This window comes from Rhinolophus ferrumequinum, chromosome 12 (assembly GCF_004115265.2).
Source record: "Rhinolophus ferrumequinum isolate MPI-CBG mRhiFer1 chromosome 12, mRhiFer1_v1.p, whole genome shotgun sequence".
Taxonomy (NCBI): Eukaryota; Metazoa; Chordata; class Mammalia; order Chiroptera; family Rhinolophidae; genus Rhinolophus; species Rhinolophus ferrumequinum.
The window spans coordinates 67,505,995-67,524,597 of NC_046295.1; the positions used below are offsets into that span (position 1 = coordinate 67,505,995).

General features: G+C 44.2%; 1 protein-coding gene across 1 annotated transcript in view; it reads left to right on the plus strand.

Annotated features, from left to right (window-relative positions):
- Positions 1–18,603, plus strand: part of PAPPA (pappalysin 1) — a 234,916-nt gene that overhangs the window by 57,576 nt on the left and 158,737 nt on the right. Inside the window, 2 exon segments of the mRNA XM_033123868.1 lie at positions 7,096–7,288; positions 13,124–13,245. Of these exon segments, the coding sequence (XP_032979759.1) occupies positions 7,096–7,288; positions 13,124–13,245 (315 nt within the window).

Here is an 18,603-nt window from a genome sequence, read left to right on the forward strand (position 1 = left end):
GCCACTAGGTCACCTAAGGCCTTTCACACTACAGTGTCCCTTCTCTTTTCTCAAGAAAATGGACTCTTTGAACTGTATCTCCTAGGTTTCTCCTACTTGTCCATCTGTATTTTTCTCTGCCAGGGGTGGATCAAACTTTTTTTTAAACATAAAACTCTCACACCCTCCTCTACTGTTTCTCTACAAAAATGAAAACCAAACAAAAAAAAAAAAAACAACAACAAAGAATGCTTTTGGTTTTACAAATACAAAATTATTACATGAGATCAATACATCCTTTTCCTATAACTGCATATATCCTATCAAAACCTTTTTAAATTCCATCAGTAACAGTATTAAGGACTCATTCTTTGGGTTCTAGGATGCCTTACATTTCCTTTTAGCATCTATCAAGGCCACTTCTAGCCCTCATCTTTGGCAAATTAGAACAAGATACCCCCTCTCTCAGGGCAGTCCACAGCCCTCACCACTGACCCCTTCAGCCAAGAGTCCTTGTGTGAGATCTGCGAAGCTGCATCTGGTAACCCAGCACAAATTCTATTATAATATTCAGTTTCGGTGTCAGTTTTCCCTCCAGAACAAGTGAGTTCTATGGAGGCAGAGATTGCCTTTAATACATCACTGTATTCCTAGCACCTCGAACAGGGACTTCAGGCTTAGTAAATATTTGTTAGGAAGAAAGAGAGGGAGAGAGTCCTGGAGGGACAAAAAGGAGTAAGTACTCTTATAACAGGTCTATAAAATTATTCTTATCCATAATCGTATTTCTACTTATCTAAAAGTTTATTGGCCATAAAGGACTTTGATACACACCATCTCATTTCATTCTCACCGAAAACCAATGGAGTAGGAACTGTTCCCATTATACAGATGACAATACTGAGGACTACTGATGTTATTTGCCCCAGGGCACATATCTGACTCCAAGCATTTTTTCTGTTCTATAATCGCGCCACTCTTCAAAAGGGAAGTGGATGATGGGTGAGTGGGAAATGGCGCAACCTGGGTGGTTTTCACACTCGGCTCCACAGAGATGCCCCGGGGGGCTGCCCTGAGTGGGCCCCCATCTCTGCTTGAACCAGGGATACCCCCCTTCCAACTGTTTTTCATTTCTGTTGGGGTTTTGCTTCAGATTATGTGTGGGGAGAGGATTTTTCTATGAAAACCCTATGAATTCGATGATCCCCACTGGACCTTCCTGCTTTCCCATTTGGGCTGATGACCTCTGGGGGCCTCGGGTTCATACAGTGCAAACCTAAGGTCCCTTGAAGTGTCAATAACCAAGAGTCTTTAGGTTTAGGTCTCTTAAAAAGACCCAAGGGCTGGGTATTTCCTCAAAAGCAGATTCCCACTGGGCTCCCATTCCCAGCCAAGCCGACATCCCACATCCGGTGCCCTGTCCCCTCACATAGTCCTGCTTACGTTCCATTTCTGTAGCACCTTTCCTTGGCCAGCTCGACGCACATGGAAAATAAACAATAACATGAGTTTGGAAGTTTGCCGGCCTCTTAAGGGCCTAGGAGCAGCCACTAGCTACCAGACCCCCATAAACTAAATCTTTTTTTTGTTTTGTTTTTTGTTCCCCTTTGTACAGATCTAAAGGGTGATTGATTTACTGTTGTTTTTTTAAAGGAACCCCTCAGCTCAGTGACCCATTAACAGCAGAACTAATTCACTGAGCTACGATAACAAACTTACACCCGCAAAAGCATATTCAAGGCGACCACGAGCTTTGAAATGTTTGTTTTCCTTAGGATCTCTGATAGATGAGGTGACAAAAGCAGCTGGATGAAATTCAAAATACAGAACAGGGCCGGATTCTCAGGGCTGGGGAGAGCGATGCACAGGGGCTGTAGAGTCAAGGCAAGAGGGCGGAAACGTTACCAGGTCAGCCGCTTCCAGTCCCTTCCTTCCTGGGTGTTTCTTCCTCAGGCCTGGTCACTGGTTGGGTAGAGAATCTAGTGCAATGCTGTCCCATAGAACTTTCTGCAAAGATAGACATGTTCTGTGTTTGCTGCCCAGGACGCAAGCCATGGAGCACTTGCAATAGGGCTAGTGAGACTGAGGAACTGCATTGTTAGTCTTAAGTGATTTTAATGAATTTAAATGGAAACAACCACACGTGGCTGGTGGCTACCGTATTGGTCGGTGCTGGTCTATAATAATTGCTGAGTGCCTATAAGATGCCAGACACTGTGTGAAATGCTTCAGAGGTTTGTCTCAGAGAATCCTCAAAATAACCCAGGGAGGTAACGGCTATTATTATTGCGCCCATTTTACAGATGCAGAAAGTGTGATTTAGGGAGTTTCAGTGGCTTGCCCAGGGTCACACGGCAAAACCAAGACAAACCTTTCTTACTGCACAGCCTGTGTTATTAACCAATAATTATTTGGCTCCCCTTCTGAAACGAGGGGAAGTTAAGAGGGTCCCAAGTGCTACCAAGCAGGCAACAGGGAGGTGATGGGCGCAAGTCTTGTTGAACAATAGGTCACGTTGAGCTGCTGGATAAGCCCTGGTAGATAAAAAGGCAACAGCCTGGACTCCACTTCCTGAAGATAATAGGCCACCGGGTGGGGGTGGGGAGGTACCAAGAGTCAGGGCCTTTTTGAGTGTGGTAACCAGGCCTTCTCCAGCCTATGGGAGCAGATGTCTTGCTACCAAATTCCTGAGTGTCAGGGCCTCTTAATACGTACATACGCTTTGACCCAGCAGTCCTCTTTCTAAGGACTGTCTCCTAAGGAAATAAGTCAGTTAATGCATTTAAAGATTTAGCCATGCGAATGTTCTTACTAAAGTTTATTCTCCAAATATTAATTAGGCGTTTACTACCTGCCAGGCATAGAAGAAAAATGCTTCTATGTGTGAAAAATTAGCAGCTGCTTCCAAGTCCAAAGAGAATGGATTGCTGAAATAAGGCGTCTGTAGGCTACAACATTATGTGGTCACTGCAGAAGACGTGGACGATGCTGGAGGGGTGGAGACAGAGAAGTAGAGGGACACAGTGGGTCAGGGCATGAAGTTTGGGGCTTGAGCCCTCCATGCCTTTGAGCCAAGCAATTTACTTTTCTCTGAGCCTCAGTTACTTCATCGATACCATGGAGAATAATCACACTTACCTGTGTGATAGTAGGTGTCATCATACAGGTGAAGGGCTCAGAACTGTCCTTGGTAATATCATTAGATCTCAATCGGTGACAATTAGTAGGATCATTTGTTAGCTATTTAATGTGAAAATAGTCACAGAATCTTATGTCTAGTGTAAGACGGGAATGTGTGTGTGTGTGTGTGTGTGTGTGTGTGATGAGAATTATACATACGCATATCCATATACACATACACATACCTGTATACTAAATATTAATTTATTTTCTCTAGGTAATGAGTTTAGGGTGATATTTATTTATTTGCAACCTTTTTTGCTATATTAAAAGTGAATGAATATCACAATGAATATCTATAACTTTCATCATCTCTGATTATTACTATTGTCATTATCATTCTTTTTTAAAACAACAAAAAGGCAGGGACTTTGACAAAGAGCAACTCAGTTATCCGTGCACCAGATACGGGTTTGCTTGCTAAATGCTCCCACCAGCTTTCGGAGGCAGGTAACACGGTGATTCCCTATTTCACCCTGGGTGAAAGTGAGGCTGTTGGGAGTCCGCAGTTTGCCTGTGGTTCCACAGGGAACGGAAGCACCCTGTGCATGCCCTTCCCCTCCAGGCTCTGTGGCCTCCCAGCCCCAGAGGGAGATAGTCTCTGAAGGACAAAGTTCCCTTCGCAAACTCAGGCAGGACAGCAACAGCATGGGGGTGGGGACTGGTGCCCAATCCCAACATGCTGACATCCCCAAAGTTCTTTCTGCTAGGGGACAATGGAGACAGAAGAACAAAGTGGGCCAGCCAGCCCTGGAGAGCAGGATCGAGAGGCCACAGTCATCAGGAGGGGAAGCGTGTGGTGACTGCAAGCCAAGAGGGGCTGACTGCAGATACTCTCTAACTCAGGCAGAGCGTTCGTGATAAATGGAAACCCTTTGGTTCCCACCCACTCTGATAGCAGTGGGTCTCCCAGCAATGCACAATGGGACAGACTTCATTTTCTGACTTCAGCGTTAAAACTCAGATGCATTTCTGTTTCCCTGCTAAGTTCTATCACTTACCCATGTTTTAAATTCTTTTTTTATTGACAAACATGGGAATGGCTAATTTTTAAGTTATAAAAGGAAAATACGCTTCTTTGGGGGAAAACAAGAAACAAATCAGAGGGTTCAGAAGAAAACATACGCTGTTTTTCCTCTCCATTCATCTTGATAAATGCTTTGTGTGCTCCAGTTTATTGAATCCTCATAATAACTCTCTGTAGTGGGATTGATTTAAATAACTAATTTATACAGGAGGGTCCTGAGTTCTAAAGTTACTTTCTTTATTTGGCAATGAGTGATCAGTATTCTGTTCTATGCCTGTGCCTCACGAACACAGCCATTCCCTTATTAATAGAGAGATGTATCATTTCTAATATTTTTACTATTATAAATGATGCTTCAGAAATCCCTGTACATATCTTTCCCCATATTTGTTCATGAATACATATCTATTGAATTCCCAAATGTGATATTCGTATATCGAACAGAATGAATATTTTCTATTCTGTGTTTTTCTGGCTTCCCGTTTTCCAACACTTGCGCGCACACACACACACACACACACACACACACACGTGCCATCCCCGTCATGTGGCAGTGAACATTTACTGAGCATTTATCATGGTTCCTGGTACTCCACTCCTCTTCTCCCTCAGCTGTGTTCTGAGATAAGCACCCTTAGCGTCAGATGGGGAACTGCGGGCATGAAATCACTTGCCCATTTGACTCCAGGTCCTTCATGCACTAATCTAACTATATAACTATGTTTCGTAGCCATCATGTTCTTCTCCTGACTCTGGCCTGTTCAGTGGCTTTTCCAAGGTTCCCAGGATGAAGGGCAAAGTTCATAGTAAAAAGAAAAATTTACCCGATGACCTGGCTCTTCTCAGACCAAGACATTTGTACTCTATTCTGCAGGCAGTCGGGAGTCATAGAATGTTTGGTATCCAAGGCAACATTGGGGCTTGAGAGAGATTCATGCGAGTCATTCTTTTACAGAGCTTGCTAACAGACATCAGGCCCTTTTGCTTCCTTCAGATGTAGGAAAGACTTCCCCAGGGCAGTGGAAAGGAGACTGTCAAAGTGCCTAAGGCAGCTTCTGTGTATAACCTCCTTGCGTCCCTGTCCCTTCCCCAAGCTGGATTCTCAAGGTCACGTCCAACTGCCCAGCACCTGCCCAAATGTATTTTCTGTTTGTTTGATAAGGGGAAGTGAGTTTATGCTGTAGGATTCCCAGTGGTGGGTTTATTTTAAGATCTGGCGAGGCCCGTGCTCCTCCGTCTGGGGCCCAGCTGCAGAAACCCTGAGCAGACGGACACCTCCGGGAAGTGGTGTTTTTGGAAAGCAAGCCAAAACAGTGCCTTGCCCTGTCCCTGGGGCAGCTGAAGAAAGCTGTCGAAGGAAGAGATGGGATGCAAGCTTCTTCCTTGGGGGCTGAGTCTTGGGTCACCGCCTTTAGTCCGCATCTTAGAAAAGAGAGAATAGGATTGAAGGTCATTCCATCTAAAGACATTTAAGAGATTGTAGCCCAGCCCCCTCAGACTCAGGTTCAGCTCCTATTTATCAAGCACCTGCAGGATGCTTTACCCACACACAGTCTCATGTATGTTCAGAAAGAAGTTCTCATAACGATCATCATATTTCTCATATTGATGATTGTATATTAAGGTTCACTCCAAAAGACGCGTTAGTGCTTACGTTCAGGGGATGCCCTCCTGAAAAATCATGTTAGGGCTTATTTTCCGGTTAGGTCTTATTTTCGGGGAAACACAGTAGAAGCCTAGCCTTGGAGTCAAGACTGCCTGGGTTTGGATCTCAGGTTTGTCTCTCGTTCTGTGACCTTAAAAAAGTTGCTTGACCTCTCTCAGCCTCAGTTGCCTCCTCTGTAAAATGGAGAAACCCATAGTCTTTGTTCCAAAACCAGTGGGAAAGTTAAATGCCCAAAGCACAGTGCCCGTTGCCTGGCTCAGACTGAGCACACGACAGACGTCCCAGCGTCAATGCTCTGCGAAGGTTGCAGTTACCCTCGTGTTCCCAGCATGGAGACCGAGCCTGGATTGTTGCTGGCTCCGCCTGACGCTCAGGCCTGTGCTCACGGCATGGGACCCCTGCCTCTGTGGTCCTGGAGTTCCGTCTCCTGCAGTCCCTCAACTTTCTTTCGCAGTCTTAGCCATGCTGTCTGGTTGTCCTCAAGTACTTCCTTCAGAAATCTCTCTTGTTCCTTCTCCTTCCCCAACATGCTGTCTCCTTCTGTTCATCAGTGGTCGGCATGGCAAACGGTAACAGCCTCATGACAACCTTGACTCATACAATAAACCGACCTACACATTTTATCTAGACTGGTAGCTACTCAAGGGCAGGAATGTTTTAAGTGTCACCTTGGCACCTTGGCCCTTGGCACAGAGCAGAGGATATGTAATAGAAGCTCAGAAGGTTTGTTTGAAGGACAATATCACTGCATCGGTACCTAGTAGAATTAATGAATGAGTGGATGAATGAGGGGGAAGGAATGAATGGACAAGTGTATGCATAAAGGAACAAAAAAAAGTGAATGAGTAACTGAATGAATGAATGAGAGAGTGAATGAGTGGTGAGGGAGGGAGCAGATAAGGGAATGTGTGACTTACTGACCAGTGGATTTGGGGCTCATGGAAAGCCGCTTATCTTGCCCTTGTCCTTAGCCATGACCTCTGGGCTGTTCCCTCTCCAGCCATAGATGTACTTTTTTCGTTCTGCCCACCCTCCCGTTCTTCCTGTTCCCTCTCACCTGTCTCCAGAAGTGATGACTACACTAATTTGTTCACAGACCATTAACTCTTGAGCACTGGAAGAGGCCAGCTCTGAGTTGGCAAGGGCTGGGCTGCTGGCCCTCCAGCCGCCAGGAGACGTCATAATTCTCTCGCATGTCCGCCCATGCAGCCAGGTTCTTATCTCTCCCTCTGCCGGCTTGCAGATGACGACTGCACTGACTCCTTCACGCCCAATCAAGTGGCTAGAATGCACTGTTACCTGGACTTGGTGTACCAGAGCTGGCAGCCCTCCAGGAAGCCGGCGCCTGTCGCCCTGGCCCCCCAGATTGTGGGCCACACAACTGACTCAGTGACGCTGGAGTGGTTCCCGCCCATCGATGGCCACTCCTTTGAAAGGTGAGTGTGGTCTGTGCAGTGTTGATTCCCCCTTCTCTCTCCTGCCAAGAAAGGAAACTTGGAAAGCAAGTGAAACTTGGAGATGTTGCTGTGTTTTTTGTCCTTGCTCTTGTTTAATGGGGATCCCCACCACCTAGCACAGTGACAGGCCCATATAGGCACATTATAAATTTGGGGGTCGGGGAATAGATGAATGATGACTAATAGAAATTAACAAGTAATAAAACATTTTAAGTGAATGAATGTTTAGCTTTAATTTATCGTTAACAAATCTGGAAACTTCTTTTGCCAGAACCTCCTCTGGGATAGAGATACTGGTTTGGTCTCCATGAGCTCAGGACTTGAAATTGGCAAACACTTTCATAGAAATATTATATATGAATGTGTACATATGTGTATGGGTATATATATTCATACATTACACATGGATCAACATGCATATATAAAATATACAATTAGAATCTTTGACTGTGCCCCGTGTTTCTTTGTAGGATGAAAGGTAGAATTTTTAGAAGACCAGGGAGTGATAAATGGAGGCACAGAAAACCTTAGCTCTGCTCCCCTGTCTGTCATGTACTAGCTGGGCAAGTCACTTTCCCTCCTTGAGTCTTACTCTCCTTCCCTGAAAAGTGGGTCACATGACGCCTCAGTGGCCTGAGGTGGAGACCTGAATCAGACATTCCCTTGCGGTACCTTTCAGCATTGAGTCTGCCTGAGGAGGTCAAGCGTTAAGGGAACCAGATTTTAAAGGGTCATGGAAATGGAGAGCATTTGAGATCTTGCTCCCCAACATATAGCATCAGTTCTGCTTAAATAAACTCTTACAAAAATTCTCTGAAAAAAAATATATATATAAAATAAAAGGTCATGAAAACGGTCTAAGATGATAACATCTCTATTGGCATTAGGCTATAATTTAGGACAGATCCGTATATTCGCTCCCCAGCCCCTTTTTATCCAAAAATGATGCAATAACATTGATGCTGCTGAAAATAATAACCAACTAATCATTAATTGATACTATTCGATGGTTGTGTTTGCTGCCGCTTACCGAGTGCTGACTCTGTCTGTGCTGGATTCTGTACTAAATGCTTTATATACAGACTCTCATATAACCTTTCCAGTAACTCTATAAAAGGGGGGTCATCTTGCCCATTTTCCGGATAAGGAGGGAACTGAAGCTCAAAGAGGCTGAGAGATTTGACCAAGAGCCCATAGGAGGTTGTGGGAGCTAGGCTGCAACTCACATTTGGCAACGTCTGGTCTCAGACTCCCATGTGTTTTCAGTAAGTGCTTCCAAAAGTCGAATTATGAAGGAGGTGTGTGTGTGTGTGTGTGTGTGTGTGTGTGTGTGTGTGTGTGTGTGTGTGTGTGTGTGAGAAAATATATCAGCTCATGGCACCATGTTAAATTTGGGCTCTAATTTTCCATTCTACCATCAGTCCCTAATCTAGAACGTTCATGTGGCAGCTGGGGGAATGTGATCGCAGGGAAGGAAATGCACTCCCTAGCCCCTCTGTAAAAACCCCCCTTCCCCTGCCCCTGCTGCCCTCACTGGGAGCTCAGAGCTGGGTTTGGGAAACCTCATGTGACACTTCAGAGCAGGCTTTCCAGCAGCCTGTAGATTTATTTATTTTTTCTGTGGCAATGAGAAGTATCAGACTTTTGGTCAAGCCTTGGCCTCGATTCCACTTAAAAATGGAAGTTTTGTAAATGAAGCTTCCTGTGTATGTATTCAATTTGTATTTCATAAAGCAGTTATTGTCCATTAAATAAATACCATCTGATTGTTGGAAACCTATTGGAGGGTTAATTGTTGTGTAATGAGATATGTCTCTATTACATAGTGCCCTCAGCTTCAATCAATATGTTTTTAATAACCTATAGTCAGTTGGTACTTGAGGCTCATACAATAGCTATTCTGTTCAGTTTGAGATTTCATAACGGAGTTATCATATGTTAAATTAAAACTGACATTTCAGAAACATGTCTAATTAGGGTTAACAGCTATGTAGACCATAGGCTATGGCTAAAGGAAGTCAGTCCACAAGTTCAATAACTTGTAAAGAAGTGGACCTATGTATATCACTCTCCTGTATGTGCAGAGTCTATACTCCTGCATATTGGCTTAGTTCAAAGTACACAAGCTTTGATGTCAGGTTGCCTGTGTTCCATTCTCAGCTTCACCACTCCTAGTCTATAGGACCTTGGGCAAGACATCTCCCGTCTCTGACCCTCAGTGTCTTCTAGAAAAAGGTGCTAATCATGCCCACTTCAGCTGGCTTTTGTAGGGGAATTCAACAAGATGACATCTGTGAGATGCCTAGCACACACACTCGATGTTCAAAAGATATTAGCTCCCATCCTGTACAAAGTCTTCCAGAGCTGTTTAGCTACTTGAAAATATTCTTCCTTTGCAAAATCTCTGGTGTTTTCCACTACATCCATCAATGCCAACCTCTTGCCCCTGGCCATCCTCGTGCCCTCCTGCTGTTCCTCACATCTGTGGTCTAAGGGACTACAAGTGTTTTCCTTAAAAAAACATATTCAGATCCTCCCCCAGCCTGTGTCCTCACACACGGGCAACTGAATAAATAATTCAAGGCCACCCTCGGCTTTTCTAACTCCTTTATTTTTATCAGTCTTGCAAACATGTGTTGACTGGATGGTTTCAGTTTGCTGAATGACTGGCCGTGGTGTATTAGAAAGAGCACTGGACTGGGAACCAAGACACCTGGGTCTGAAGTCTTTGAGACCTCATCTCTTCCCTCTTCCTCCGTCTGTGTTCTGATATGGAAGCCAAGGGTTCTAACTTTTCTCAACCGAGGTTCTTCTCCCAAATCTCAGACCACAGAAAACTACTTGAATAACAATTTTCTTAATTCTCCCAAGTGTGGTACATAACTAACACCATTCTAGAGTCATAGAAGAGAAGTTCATGCATTATATACAGTGGATGCCTTAGAGAATCACTGTCCGTTAGGACTTTCTGCAATAATGGAAATGTTCTCTCTCTGCACTATCCGATGTGGTAGCCATTAGCCAACTGTGGCTGTGGAGCCCTTGAAATGTGACCAGTGTGACTGAGGAACTAGGTTTCTAAATTTATTTAATTTTAATTAATTTAAATTTAAATAGCCACATGTAACTGATGGCCGCCATATTGGCAGCATTAGACTTGGGACTTAAGCACTGACTCTCAGGATACCGGATAAGAAAGAGGATCTCTTTCAGCATTATGCTGTATTTCTCTGATTTCAGTGTGTGTGTGTGTGTGCGGCGTGTGCGTATGTGTGTGTTTGCCTGTGTGTCTGATTGTGTAGCTACAGGTCCCAATAAAAATAAAATAAATGCCAAAGGTAAGAAACACATACATACACTCCCTAGATGTGTAGGACACTGCCTGATTTTGCGAAAGCCCAGATTTACTCTATGACTTTCCAAGCTATGGCCTTAGGATGATTACTTTGTACCTGTGAACCTCAGTTTCCTAATCTGTAAAATGGGACCATCACGTCAACTATACTCATCCTTGGATGATCAATGTCTCGTATACTTGTACAGCACTAGCAACCAGAGGCTGTTCAATGACTATCCAGTGAATGAATAGATGAACTGATGAGTGAACATGTAAATCGGTGACTGAATATGAGGGAATACACTTTGTGGAGCTCTGTGCAAACAAGACCTATTTACTGTCAGGTGGTTGATGGTTTATTCACTCACCAAAGATTTATTGGGAACCTAGAATGTGTCAAGAACTCAGTGAAGTACAATCCACACACACACACACACAAGCTTCTAAAGAAATAGAAAGAAAGACTCAGTGGCCCTTAGAGTCAGTGTGGTTCCTGATTCCATCCCAGGACGTTTGTAATCTCATTGTCATCATAAAGCCATTCACGTGACTCAACTGCTACGCATGGATTGTGGTCATTGTAACGGGACTCTGCCCTCCAGAGTGGTGCCGAGGAAGTCCCTGTCTCCATTCCTCTTTCCTTGCCTATATTTGTATGATTAGTTATTATTGCTAGTCCAAGAGCAATTCATACACATTCAAAAATATATAGAAACTCAAGAAAACCAGGAGGAATAAAAATAGGGGTGGGGGATCCTCCTATGTTCCACCACCCATAAATTACTGCCAATAATATTTTGTCACATTAAGGCTATTTGAACAGCATTGATATGCCGCTGTAGATTCAGTTCTGACTATGACTTTTTCCCTTACCATTGTAGTTCACACATTTTCCATTACATTTCATAATCTTCATAAATATTTGTGTAATAACTGCTTACTACTCCATTGGGCAGAGTACCCTTAGGTTATTTCATCATTCTCCTATCACTGAATATGAGTGTGCTTGCACTATTTCTAGCTAGGTATGCTTTCTTCCGTATTTTCAGTATTAAAACTAGGATGTAAAATCTGAAATTTGAGGGTCCGGACTAGGTTAGTCATGAGTCTTAGCAACATGTCTGAGTGACTGGTATTTATCCATTCACCCATCCATCCACCCATCCATCCACCCATCCATCCATCCATCCACCCATCCATCCATCCATCCATCCATCCATCCATCCATCCATCCGTCAATCCATTTATCCAAGTATACATGTTGACCACCAGATAAGCAAGGGCATTACTTGCTCAGATTGGGGTTTGGGGATGAGCTCCCTGGCAGCTGTGTGGAGGAGGAATGGGGAAGTACCAGCAGACGGTGATACTTGAAGCATGCTCTCCCTTACCATGTAATCCAGGGCTACAGAGCTTCCCTGTGAAAAGAAAACCCTAAGGCTTGAGCTAGAGCTCCTCCATTATGTCACTGTAGGTAGCCAAAGGATGGAGCTTCTTCTAGGAATGATGAACGAGGTATTGGCAGGATCATTGCATCTTGAGAAATAATGGGTTAGGCTGGCACATTTCTTGACATCTTTCTTCCCTTTGCAGTCTCTCTGCAGAGGTCGCTCAGATTTACAGTTTGGGGTCCACACTGGTGAGGACAGGGCCCATCTCCCTCCTCTCCTGGCAACTGCCTACTAAACATATGCCAAGTCTGGAGAACAAGTAGAATCCCAGAGTCTATGGTGGCTAAAGAGAGACTGAATCCACATACAAAAGATAGTAGATGGTAGGGGGAGCCCCTGTACTATTTGACTTCTGGGACTGGTCCCTTTGAGGGATTGGCTTGCCCCTTGGAAATCTTCTAAAAGGAATTAGATGGCATGGTGAAGAAACTGCTTTTGACTATTACATCAAGGAGTGTCTTCTCCATCTGCCAAATGTCAGGGCTGGAAGCTTCTTTAGGCATCATCTAGTTCAGCCCACTCATTTTTCAGATGAAGGAACAAAGCCATGCCTTCTTCCTGGTTAATACCTAGGACACAGGATGGTGCCTGGTACATGGCAGTTACCTGATAAATGTGAGTAAAAGAATCAACGTTGAGGTCAAATGGGGCCAAAGAGTTTTCTCACAAACACACATCAAATTCTCCATAGAGTGTTGGATAGCTGATGGAATGAAAATTATGCAGGTAGCAAGTAAGTCTTTGGCCTGTTGATTCTGTGTTGCTTCAAGTTAAAGGAGTATATCCACCATCAAAACAGAAGCCACTTAGGCCCAAACAGGGTCTAAAGCCACTTAGGTCCCCAAAAATGGGGAGAGATTTCCATTAGGGATTTCATATTCCGGAAGCTTTGGCATGGATAGGGAGAAAAGGGGATCGCATACAATAGTTGGGTCCTCCACTCTCTTGCCTTTGGCTTCCTCGAGTCAGAGGCTCATTCGACTGTTCCTAAGTCGGTGCTTCTTTCTGCTTTCCTTGGCCTCCTAGAGAATTGGGATCAGCATGTGACCTTTGCCTGGAAGGGAGAATCCTGGTGCAGTACGCCTTCAACGCCTCCTCCCCCATGCCTTGCGGCCCCTCCGGGCACTGGAGTCCCCGGGAAGCAGAAGGTAAGCCAGTCTGGAAGCCCTTTCACCGGTTGGATGTGCAAAGAACAAATCTGTCAATGCAGCAGAGTAGATTTCAGTGGTCCCTTCCACATACCTTCTCATTTGATCCTAAGTGTGCTCTGCGAGGCCAGCATTTTTAAAATGTAAAAATGTGCGTCCTTCTTTTCCAGCTTTATTGAGATACAGTGGACGTATCACACTGTGGAAATGTAAGGTATACAGCATGATGATTTGATCCATGGATATGTTACAAAGTAATTACCACAGTCAGGTTAGTTAACTCATCCATCACCTCACAGAATTACCATTTTTTTTTGGCGGGGGAGGTGAGGACCTGTAAGAGCTACTCTTAGCAACAATACAGGGTTGTTAACGACAGTCAGCATGCCGCATATTAGAACCTCAGAACTTAGTCATCTTAAAACTGGAGGTTTGGACCCATTGTCCGACATCCAGACAACTGTTCACGCATTCGTTCATTCAGCACATGTCTGCGCTGTCCTACGTATGCCATCCCACTTCACACACAGGAAGCAAAGGCACTGAGATATTAAATAAGTACCCAAGGCCACACACTTGATAAAGACACAGTACATGTGTGTGTTTATACGTAGATACCTTCAGACCCTGACGGCCTGTAGGTACAAACAGGGTCACCTTAGAATCAATACACATATTTGGAGGATTTAAGACATCCGTAGTCTTCGATTCTCCTTCAGTTTTTTCTGGGCATGCCCAGGGCACTCTCACATGTGTCGTAACTTTTCCTCTCAGTTTCTGCCATGTGCCCTTCATTGCGGGGATCCATTTATCTGCAGGAAATATCTTGAAGAAAACACCTCATGATTGCCGCTGTTGGAGGTTCCACCCACGACCAGACTCCCCTGCTCGGGTGACTCTCCCAGGCCTCGCAGTGGCCGGTGGTCCCCGTGCCCCCTTACGGTACCTTAGCTGCTAGAGCCTCTGTTCTATAGAAGTTGAGAGAGTGCCTTTTCCCCAGTGCTTTGTTGCTCTGTATCCCTGAAGTGAGGCTGTTTGGAACCTTGAAGATCTCATGGGCTATTGCCTATTTGGTTTCCGTCTGGAATGTCTCCTGCTTTAGGGCTCAGAGATAGTCCCTAAAGCCAGGCTAGCAGAGAGAGACCCCATATTTTCTTCTCAGTCTTCCGTCTTGCCCTCTCTTGCCCCCAGAGATTTACACTTAGAACACCTCTCCCCACCCCCGCCCCAGTCCCTCTTGCTCCTATGCAGGTCAGCTCAGGCCAACAGTCACTGGGTGGGGACACTCATCCATCAGAGGGAGCGGAACCAAATCCTCACTGAGGGTCAGTGAGAACGCCTCCATTTTTGTCTGTATTTCTCGAAAGAAGATTGAAAAGAAAAAGCCAAAGATAGAATAAAGCAAGGCGGAGGGATCAGAGAGAAAAGTGATGGGGAAAAACATGACAACACTATATTTTATCTTCTAAAGCATCTTAAAATAAAAATGAGAGTCAGTCTCGGGAACTCTAAACAAGCGCATCTGGAATGGAAAGCGAGAGGGATGTCTGGGAGAAGTCCTCACTTCATCCTCACAGCATCGCAGGCCGTCCGACTTGGAAGGCATGCTGGGAGTCCGCCAGCCCCAGTTCCCACCCAGGGCAGGACTCCCCTTTCTGCCCTCCCTCACGGAGAATCTTCTAGCACCAGCTCATATCTTTCCTTGGCCTTCCTGTTCTAGCCCCATGTGTTAGAAACTTCTTCCTGAAATCTGTAGTCATGAATTTCCCCACCCAAACTTAAACCATGGTGGGCTCTCACAAAAGAAAGTGCGTGCCCCATACTGAACACTGTGTCCTTGCAGACTAGAGTGCACCAGTCTCACCTATGACCACCACAGGAACTGTGTGCCAAGCACCGTGCTGGGTGCAGGGGCAAGGCAGAGCTGACCGTGCTAGGGGAGGCAGAGCAGTAAAGGGGCGCTCACCCTCCGGCGTGAGGAGGCCCGTGCTTATAGAAGTACAGAGCACTGGGGGACCCAGAGGAATGAGACTTCACCCAGAGCTGGAGACTCGGGCTTCCTGGGAAATGTCACCACACCCACGAGCAAGGTGCATTTGAAACTGTGAAAGTGGTATGCTTAGAGCAGTGGTTTTCTTGGTCATCTGGAGGCTTAGGAGGTTCCTGGAGACATGTGAGGTTACCCTCAAGATCTAAGATTGTGTCCATAATAATGCTATGACATCGTTTACCTGTTTCATTCTTAATTGTCTCATGAGAGTAGTAGAGCTTTTGAGTGGCTACATGGAATGTGATGTTATCACTACTCTGATAGCATATGGGACACGTGCTTGTGTGTCCTTGTGTTTTAAAGTCTCTCGGTTTTAATTGACGATATTGTAACTACTAATACAGATAACCCAGATAAACAATACTGCTAGCAGAGCTGGATTTGGAGCATGAGCAAGGTGTGGAGTGGAGACAAGTTGGACTGGGTGAGATAGATAAGGACCAGATGAGGTGGTTGTGCCAGATGAGGGCGTGTGCCTTGGCAAGAGTCTGGGATATGGTGAGATGTGCATGTTTTAAAAATGGCTGGGTTACTCTGTGGAGAAGAAAGTGGGAAAGGAGTGTGCTAGAGGAAAGGGAGCGGCAGCCCGGCTGTCGCAACACTCCAGGAGAGGTACAGTGGTGGCCTGGATAACGTCGGGGGTAGTGAGAATGCAGAGAAGTCAATGACAGTGAGAAGATTTGGGATGTAGAATCAGCAAGACTCTCCCCTGACACTTCTCTGACTAAAATCATCTCGGTTTGTTCTACCATTTGTGTGAGTGAAATAATTTCCAGACATCTCCCCACACCTCCATCCAACCCAACTGTCAGTTGGTTAAGTCTGTTCCTGGTCCGTCCCTGACCCTCTTCAAACGTGATATGTCGAAATGAGTTCAGCTGGAAGTGCGGAGCCCCCTGTCTCCCTGAGCTGACTCAGGCCTCCAAGGAACCCCAGCAGCCGGGGTTTTCCTTCAGGATATGTAAATTTAGTACATGCAGCCCAAGAAAGGACACTGTTCTTTTTTTAGAGCCTCCTATTACAGGCTCTGTGATCCGTTTGGCTCAGACCCTTTTTAATATCCTTGAAGAAATAAACTTTTCCATGAGCCAAACTCGGCAATTTATTTCTCAACTCATTTTCATCCTATTTATCTTTGCGTGTTTAAGTTTTTGGACTTCCCAAACTAACATAAAACTCCCAAATCCATGAGCGATGCCAGACGTATCTTTGGGGTTGGGGAAAGAGCATGGGGGGTGGGGGTGGGGGTAAAGAGGACTGGATCTTGGTTCCAGCCTGGCCGTCAGTGTGCTCTGTGTCGGTGAGTGAGTCACTTGGGTTCTCTGAAGATAGCATCTAATCCACAGAATGAATGTCCTTTCCAGTTCTGATATTCCATGGAGTTGTAACTTCTGTCTTTTAACTCCACGTTAACATTTTCACTGTCACTCGTGTCTATAGTCGAATTATATGTCCATGCCACTGACTGTGCTTTCGACTTTACCCCACGAGCTCAGTGTTCCAGAAAGGACATTTAGGAAAGCAGATGTACATTTTTTCTATATTTTTGTGTCTTTCAAGAATGAATAATGATAGATGAATGGATAAAGAAGTTGTGGTATATATACACAATGGAATACTATTCGGCGGTAAGAAAAGATGATATAGGAACATTTGTGACAACATGGATGGATCTTGAGAGTATAATGCTAAGCGAAATAAGTCAGACAGAAAAAGCAGAGAACCATATGATTTCACTGATATGTGGTATATAAACCAAAAACAACAAAAGAACAAGACAAACAAATGAGAAACAAAAACTCATAGACACAGACAATAGTTTAGTGGTTACCAGAGGGTAAGGGGGCCGGGGGTGGGAGATGAGGGTAAGGGGGATCAAATATATGGTGATGGAAGGAGAACTGACTCCGGGTGGTGAACACACAATGGGATTTATAGATGATGTAATACAGAATTGTACACCTGAAATCTATGTAATTTTACTAACAGTTGTCACACCAATAAATTTTTTAAAAAATTAAAAAAAAGAATGAATAACAATAGAAAATGTTTATGCTTTAAAGTAATCATTTATTTTAATACAATGTAGCAGTTTAACTGTATTTACTTAAAAAATATATATACTGTAATTATTTTCTGTGGATGTTTTTACACATTTTGGAGAACAAAGTTGAAATCAGTTAACACAATGAAAAGGTTAACAAATAGGAGATTCTTCATTTAACATTTAAAATATTTATTGAGTATCCACTATGTTTTATTAACTCCATTCCCTAAACTTCAGGTAAGTGCAGTCACAGAAATTCTTGTCTTTGTACATAGAAAGTGGGTGTAATCAAAAGAAACCCTGTTTTCCTATTTCTTTAGCAAAAACTATATTTCCTAGATAATTTTTTCCCAGGGTATTCAACACCATGATACATATGCAGCCCAGGAATTACATACCTAGATCTGACTAACTCAAATCCCAATTAAGATGACTTGTGCAAGCATGTAATACATTTTAAGTGTTGGGTTTTCTATGAGAGATTAACATATGGCACTAACTGGGGTGTGTGTGTGTGTGTGTGTGTGTGTGTGTGTGTGTGTGTGTGTGTGTGTGTCTTTTACCCCTTTTTTTTGCCTAGAATATTTCAGGTGTGCTGAAGTATGCATCTGGAAAAAACTTGCCACCAAGTTTTTATAACTATATTTGTGTCAACAGCTCCAGCGTGTGTGTGTGTGTGTGTGTGTGTGTGTGTGTGTGTGTGTATAATAATGTCTGTATAGATCTTCATAAATGAAAAGTTAAAATCTGCATAAGTATGTATAAATACATTTTACACACATATATGGCCTCATTGCTAGTTGACAGCTTATATAAACATGTAACTTCTCATTTAGTCACCATATATATAAAAGGATCTGTACTAATAATGAAGTAACTGTACTTTTGCACTTTTCTTTCTCCCTCCTTCCCTCCCTTCCTTTCTTCAATCCTCTCTTTCCTATTTTCAGACTTGCTCCCTGCCTCACCACCACACATTCAATCAATTTCCTAGCTGTGTCCATTTTTCTCCTTAGAGACTCTGATTTTTCCTCCCCTCTTCTGATGGCCCCTTGCTCTAAGGCACAGTTCTGTATTGTCTGCGTTAGTATAGCCGTCTCCTAACTGGGTTCACTAGCCTAGAAGCTCCACCAGGGCCGAGATCACATATTTACAAACGTGTTTTCTCAGTGACTAGCTCAGCTCTGGACACAAACCAGGTACTCAATAATTATTCTTTGGATGGATGGAAAGAGGGATGAATGGATGGATAGTATCGGTG